General features: G+C 29.3%; 3 protein-coding genes across 3 annotated transcripts; all 3 read right to left on the bottom strand.

Moving 5' to 3' along the window:
- Positions 1-211: 211 nt before the first annotated feature.
- On the bottom strand, positions 212-1814 carry LOC145067552 (uncharacterized). Its single transcript, XM_079014673.1, has 5 exons — positions 1794-1814; positions 1588-1677; positions 1261-1458; positions 328-894; positions 212-244 (listed from the first exon to the last, which is right to left on the bottom strand). The coding sequence occupies exons 1-5, from the start codon at positions 1812-1814 to the stop codon at positions 212-214; spliced, it is 909 nt and encodes a 302-aa protein (XP_078870799.1).
- Positions 1815-1873: 59 nt separating this feature from the next.
- On the bottom strand, positions 1874-3502 carry LOC145067553 (protein FAR1-RELATED SEQUENCE 5-like). Its single transcript, XM_079014674.1, has 3 exons — positions 3415-3502; positions 2164-2968; positions 1874-2051 (listed from the first exon to the last, which is right to left on the bottom strand). The coding sequence occupies exons 1-3, from the start codon at positions 3500-3502 to the stop codon at positions 1874-1876; spliced, it is 1071 nt and encodes a 356-aa protein (XP_078870800.1).
- Positions 3503-4858: 1356 nt separating this feature from the next.
- On the bottom strand, positions 4859-6643 carry LOC145069094 (trihelix transcription factor GT-3b-like). Its single transcript, XM_079016066.1, has 2 exons — positions 6318-6643; positions 4859-5586 (listed from the first exon to the last, which is right to left on the bottom strand). Exons 1-2 carry the CDS (start codon positions 6579-6581, stop codon positions 5089-5091), a joined length of 762 nt encoding a protein of 253 aa, XP_078872192.1. The 5' UTR covers positions 6582-6643; the 3' UTR covers positions 4859-5088.
- Positions 6644-7369: the final 726 nt, after the last annotated feature.

A 7369-nucleotide genomic window follows, 5' to 3' on the forward strand; every position in this document is an offset into this window, starting at 1 on the left:
TAAGTTCAAAGTAATATGTTAGGATAACAAAGTTCAGATATTAACATAAAAAAATTCAGATATGAATATTACTTATTTATTAGTATAACAAATTTCACATATTTATATTCATTTATAAATAATTTACAATATCAATATAACTTATTTTATAGTAATTTAAAAAACAAATATCAACTTATCAATTTACCATATCAATATAAATGTGTATTGTTCATACATGAATATTATTGTTTATTGTTTTTATCTGCATATATTCATAAATGAATAAAAAAAATCTCTAACTGTCTTTTGTTGATTTAGCAGCTCCAACTCTTTCTGGACAAGTACGTAAATTGTGTGGAACTCGCTTTCCACATCCTGAACACATTCTATGTTTTTAGAATATTCATATGCTACTTCACCTGCACTTGGAATTCTTTTCTTGATTCCAGAACCTTTATTGCTTTGAACTTCAGGAATATGAATATTAATCTCTTCTGGAATAGGAATAGTAACACCCAAAAGCTTGCATACGACTTCACCATCTGTCTTGCTTTTCAATCCAGGAGAAATATAATCACTCTCAAATTCCTTCAACAACATTTGTTGTTTCTCAGCAAACAAAGCCAATCTCTTTTTGTCATCTCTTACAATATCCAAACATGATTCAAAACTATAATATGAATCATCGACTAACTTTACATTCTCACAATCACCTGAATCGGATTGAACAGAACTAAAACGATAATTTCTTGATATCACATCCTTTTTCCATCTCTTCAAAATGTACCTTTCAGGAATTTCTTTAACACCACATCTCATCATTATTGTAAAAGCATGTCTGCATAAAACACCCATACACTTAAAATGTTCACAACTACAATTTATTTCTTTCTCTTCAGCTTTTATTTCAAGCTGATACAAAAACAAAATTTACACATTTACATTCATATAAGAATACTCATATCAACACTCATATATATATATATATATATATATATATATATATATATATATATATATATATATATATATATATTCATATATTCATATATGAATATTGATATTCATATATGAATATTATCATATTCATATATGAATATTATTACATTTTTCATAAAAAAACAAGTAAAATTACCTTAAAAAATCACTTTTATTGTTGTTGTGCTGCACAATGTAAACTTCCCAACCATCTTCAATACCAACATATGAGTACGTATAGAAAAAACATGCTTTATATATTTCTTTTTGCACCTCAAAAAATAATGTACTTGTATAAACCTTTGATGCTTGCAGTTCTATTTCTCGAGGTGTTTGCATTTTATATGATGCTTTCTTTGATGCCCTATCAAGCTCTCGTTGAGTATTCCTTTGCTTTTGAATGGCAGTGTTGTAATTCATCATGAAATTCAAAAGTAAGTTCCCACTTTCTGAATATGTATTAAAGAATGAATTCATACTCTCTGACCTCGATGTAGTCTTCATCAAACCACACATTGGAATATCACTAAAATATCCAGGTATCCATGAATCACGTATTGTAAACATGTCTTTAAACCATCTTGTGTCTTCAAGATTGAATTCCTTCATAAGCAAACCCTACTTCACCTCAAAAACATCAGGTTTCATATTAATGTCCCAAACAAGCTTCGAAAACCTTTTTCTAAAGTCTGTGTTTGTAAATAAATCATCTGATATCTGTATTAAAACAAAAATATTCATAAATGAATAAATAATAATAAGTAAAATAACAATCAATATTCATAAATGAATATACTAATAAGTAATATATTTGAAATATATTAAAATAATACCTTTTTTTTCAACTTTTTCATCATATGCCACATACATAATCGGTGTTTTGAATTACGTAACATATTCTCAACAGCTTGTTTTATTGCAGCATCTGATCAGTTAAAACAAGTGTTGGTTCTTTCCCATGAGTTTTAAGAAATGCTTTAAGCAACCAAGAGTAAGACTCAATGCTTTCATTGCTTAGCAACCCAGATCCAACAGTAACCGATTTTTTATGATGGTCAATAGCAGTAAACGGAACAAAAACCATTCGATACCTAACACACAAAAAAAATGTTCATTAAAGTCAATTTTTGATGTATTAATAAGTGAATATAAAAATATTCATATATGAATAAGCTATAAACAAAAGTAGATAAAATAACTTACTTGTTTGTTCGGAAAGTCGCATCAAACGAGATAGCATCACCAAATTCAGCATAATATGCCTTCTCCATTTCATCAGCCCAAAACGTACAGTCCAAAACATCATCTTGACAATTAAACTCAAATGAGTAATTTGGATAGTGAGCTCGACGGTCATTCATTGTGTTTACTATCATTTGGGCATCTTTATAACCAATAACCCTGTTGATATCTCTCCTTAAATTTTTATAGTCAACTACTTTGGGCTTTACAAACTCATACCCACCTCTCAGACTTGCCCTCAACTTATGAGCCATAGTTGGACCTATTTTTGATGTGGAAGCACGCACAATAAACTCTTTTTCTGAATATGACATTTGTCTCGCCTTTTTTAAATCGCTTCTCTTCTCAAGTGGATGGTTGTGAAGTTCATCAAACTGAAAAACTTTATAATCTGGAGTTCCATACACAGATTCAAATATAATCTTTGCTTGGCAACCAATAGCTCTTGAATTTGAATTTCGTTTCCTCCTAACACCACTTGTACCTAATGTGTCATAAGATTTCTTTTTCTGTTTACCACCACGATTACATATAACATGTTTCTTCTTTATAATCTTGTTATCAAACCTTGACTGTGTGCTCAGTCTAACATCAAAACCACCAATTTCAGCATACTCATAATACATTTTGATAGCCAACTTTAATGATTTGAAGATTAAACCCTTAAAAGGAATAAGTTGAACAGGTACATCTGGCTTATAGACATGTTCTCCAATTATATCATCAAAATATTGTGCATCATGTACTGAACTTGAAGATTCACCACCTAAAATAATAATGCATGAATAAAACAATAATATATATGAATACATAAAACTCATATAAATAAAACAAAAAACATTCATATATTAATAAAACATTCATATATGAATACATAAAATTCATGAGGATTCAAAATATATAAAATAAAACATAACTTATTCATATATGAATAAAACGAAAAAAATAATAAATTCGAAATTACAATTAATACACGTTTATTCATATATGAATAAGACAACAATTTATTCATTTTAACATATTCATATGTAAATAAAACATAACTTATTCACATATGAATAAAACGAAAAAAATAATAAATTCGAAATTACAATTATCACACGTTTATTCATATATGAATAAGACAACAATTTATTCATATTAACATATTCATATGTAAATAAATGATAATCAACAAAACTAAAAACAACAAAATAATTCAATAACTGATACCTTCAAAAAATGAGTTCTCAACATCTTCTTCTTCACTCTCACTCATAGAAGAATACAAATCACCATCAATAACACTAGAATTCGACATAATACACCAAATGATCTATATAAATAAACAAAAACAATCTTAATATCGAATATATCTCACAAAAAAAGTCGTAAAGATGAAAACCTGGTTAATTTCGAATATATCTCACCTCAATGTACAAAATATCTGAAAGAAACTTAAATCATATATGATCATATGATGTAATTAAGCAATCTCTCTCAGTACAGAACGTAAAAACTACAACGATATAAATAATGAAATAAATATCTCAAACTACTTAACAAAAATCCGATGAAATAACTCCAATACATATTCGAAACTTGATAATCCTGATAATGAACTCCGATGAAACAACTCCAAAAGGAATATAATAAGCGTAATTCCAAATAAATTATAAAAAGCAATAATCTTGATAATGCACTCCGATCTATCCGATTCAAACGATATACATACCTGATCAAATCGGAAACTCAAAACGAAGTAGAAAACTGAAACACAGATGCGAAACTTCACGATTAATTGAATGAAAACGTATAATTGCTAACGAGTTATATAAATAACTCCGATCTATCCGATTCAAACGATATACATACTTGATCAAATCGGAAGCTGAAAAAGAAGTAGAAAACTGAAACATAGATGCAAAACTTCACGATTAATGGAATGAAAACGTATAATTGCTAACGAGTTATATAAAGAAAATAATCTTGATAATGAATTCCTCATATCCGATTCAAACGATATAAAGATATCATCAAATTGGAACCTGATAACACGAACAGGTAAGTTTTATGTAAAAAAGTTGCTAATTTACAAAGATACCCTTAATGAAAATGGACACGCGTATTTTTTTTTAATTTGAACATGTTAGATAAATGATTGGCTGAGAATGATTCCCTCATTCTCAACCTTTTTTATTTTCTCAATTGAACCTACCTCTCTCTCTCTCTCTCTATATATATATATATATATATATATATATATATATATATATATATATATATATATAGGGAAACGATCAAATGAGAACACCTAAAAGATTGAGAACGCGATAACAATTATATTCATTTGTGATTTCATGTATTCATTTGGTGGAGAAATGATGAATTTTTACGCACAATCAACATGAATATGCTTTTCTCTTCAAATGAAATTAAAGGCGTAAAAATTTATCATTTCTTTACAAATGAATACACGGAATCGCAAGTGAATATACTTTGTTCTCAACCTTTTTTATGTTCTCATTTGATCATATATATATATATATATATATATATATATATATATATATATATATATATATATATATATATATATATATATATATTTAAATAACCTATTTACAACACCGGCTTCAAGAAACTTAATTATTTCAATTTAGATATGACACGACAATGTACGTATTCTTTCTTAAATTGGCAAGAAGAAAAGAATGTGAAATGTTGGAACGTCGTTTTGTGAGCAGTCGTGGGTTTAGATGTTTACGCGGTGAAGGAAAACACTGTTTGTTGACTTTCCTGATTTGTGTGCTTTTTTAATTCCAACATTCTACGTTCTACCAAACAAATAATTTCAAATACTTCTTATGCTTCAACATTTTAGAGCAAAAATCTCTCCTATTTGAATTACAAATCTTGCCTTGTAAGCATGTTAAAAAGTGCAGTAAAAAGAGCATCTCGTTTTTGAGATCTTACTTCTTCTCTCATCATTCTTTGTTCTTCCTTCTCTCTCCACCTCTGATCCAACATCATTCTTTCCTTCTCCAATGCCATCATCGTTTGCCTCCATTCCATCTCCTTCGATCTCCTTTCTTCTTCTTTCTCCTCGAATGCTTTCATCCATTGCTTTTCTATCTGCATTTGTTGCTTCATGAATTCCCCCAGTATCTCCTTCGTGTTACTATAGCTTCCCATGTTACTACTCTTTATAGCCACCTTTTTCTTTTTAGTCTTTTCTAAATCGCTTTCCTCATCATCATCTGAAGAAAACCGCATCATTCTCTTTTTAGATCCTTCTGTTTCTGTCCATAACATCCTTTGCATTCGAGCTGTGAAAATGGCGTCCAGATCATTGTAGAATGGAAATTGTTGCCTCACAGAATCATCTTCTACCGTTTCGCATCCCTACATTTTTTTCATTCCAAGAAACCAAATTTAGTTTCTTCCATAAATAAACATAATTAATCACCATTGGATTATTTAATAATAGAAAGGAAATCCCTATAAAATTTACAAGGTTTTAGTACCCTATACCTAAGATGATTTTTCATTTTACTCAATATAACCTAATTAAAGTAAATGTTTACTTATTGATTGATCATTTTACTACCTCTAACACGTGTCTAGGGTTTATAACATGATTTTTATATTATAACATTTGTGCCAGTTATGCATGTACAAGGAATTTTCTCTAAGACTCTTAAACCATTCGAATGTGAGCAAATCTAGAGGATATTGCATAGTTGTCTTTCGACCATCTATGCACATGTCTTTATAACTAAACTAACAGAATCATAAATTGGATTTGGTTAAACTTTAGGTTTTCCCAAGTAAACTATAGCTAAATCTTGAGCAAATTCCTACTCCATGATTTCTAAGGGAATTTCATTTCTAAAAGAAACTATGTGGAAAAAACATAGCTTTTTATCAACGAAAACATGATACTATAACTCATACACTCGATAATAATATGTTACTGTGTATAATTCTTAAAACTATCTAGGGTTTGAAACAATCTTTTTCATGCAAGCTAGTTTATCTTTTCGAAGATTTGGAAACAAAGTGTTTCCTTATGTATAATCATTTTTTTCAGATCAAATCTGGATTCAAAAGACACAGAAACGCATAGTGCAAACCTTATAACGTGTAACAAGATTCTTCCATTTCGCTTTGCACTGTTCAGCACTGCGATTATACCCCCTATCCTTCATCTTCCTCGATATCACTTCCCAAAGAAGCTTATTACGTTTAATTTCCATGAACCTTGGATCCAGTTCGGCTCGTATCATTAGGAACTCCCCTGTTTCTTGAACGCTCCATTGTGGAAACCTTTCGCCACCACCAGCTCCACTGCTTGGGTCGACACCAACACTGACATGATGAAGGTGTCCATGGTCCATAAATATACGATATTTCTTGAAGGATCTGGAAACTGGAAAGAAAACTTTTGTGGGTCTTTCTGGATATGAATCTGAAAGGAAAAAAGATAGGTTAAGAAAGATATATAAGCCTTTATAAGATGGTTATTAGCGTGTTTGTGTGAATTGAAGGTGTGAAAATGGTTATATAAACAATAATAATATTTGATGGCAATTAGGTGGCAAAAATGAATGCCAATATGTAATTTGGTTGCCTTTTTTTAGCATGTTATATATATATATATATATATATATATATATATATATATATATATATATATATATATATATATATATATATATATATATATATATATATATATATATATATATATATATATATATATATATATGGATTAACAAATATTATGTGGATATAGAAATTAATATGAGCTAAGTATTATTTAATTTTAATAAATAATTAATTAAATTATCTACCCTTTAATTTAGGCCAATTATTCTATTTAAAACCTTATTGCCTCTTCCATCAACACCCACAAAAGCGTATCCCTCTCGCTTCCATTGAGATTTACGAGCCTTTTCACTCTCTTCATTCACGATGCATCGACTAGCATCAGCCAACACCATGCCAGAATACTGGATTCCGCTTTGCCACCACCTGATGCAAGTTACTTTCAGATGATTCCTTCATCTTCTTCGTATGCAATCTCAATTTCAGATGCACAGCTATTTAATCCAATCGATGCAGAGTGAGGAAAAAGAGGATGAAATCGCATGTCGTTTAATATAATTCACACTCAAGTTTCTCT

This window comes from Lactuca serriola, chromosome 8 (genome assembly GCF_051521515.1).
Source record: "Lactuca serriola cultivar US96UC23 chromosome 8, Lser_US96UC23_V15, whole genome shotgun sequence".
NCBI classification, from domain to species: domain Eukaryota; kingdom Viridiplantae; phylum Streptophyta; class Magnoliopsida; order Asterales; family Asteraceae; genus Lactuca; species Lactuca serriola.

Coding starts and splice junctions, on each gene's coding strand:
- LOC145067552 (XM_079014673.1), bottom strand. CDS start 1,814: ATGAAAAAGTTGAAAAAAAAG. Junction 1,678..1,793: donor TGAAAAAGTTGAAAAAAAAG/GTATTATTTTAA, acceptor GTTTTAATACAG/ATATCAGATGATTTATTTAC. Junction 245..327: donor GCGAGTTCCACACAATTTAC/GTACTTGTCCAG, acceptor GAATATATGCAG/ATAAAAACAATAAACAATAA.
- LOC145067553 (XM_079014674.1), bottom strand. CDS start 3,502: ATGTCGAATTCTAGTGTTATTGATGGTGATTTGTATTCTTCTATGAGT. Junction 2,969..3,414: donor TGAGAACTCATTTTTTGAAG/GTATCAGTTATT, acceptor TTATTATTTTAG/GTGGTGAATCTTCAAGTTCA. Junction 2,052..2,163: donor GCGACTTTCCGAACAAACAA/GTAAGTTATTTT, acceptor TTTGTGTGTTAG/GTATCGAATGGTTTTTGTTC.
- LOC145069094 (XM_079016066.1), bottom strand. CDS start 6,581: ATGGACCATGGACACCTTCATCATGTCAGTGTTGGTGTCGACCCAAGC. Junction 5,587..6,317: donor ATCTTGTTACACGTTATAAG/GTTTGCACTATG, acceptor AAAAAAATGTAG/GGATGCGAAACGGTAGAAGA.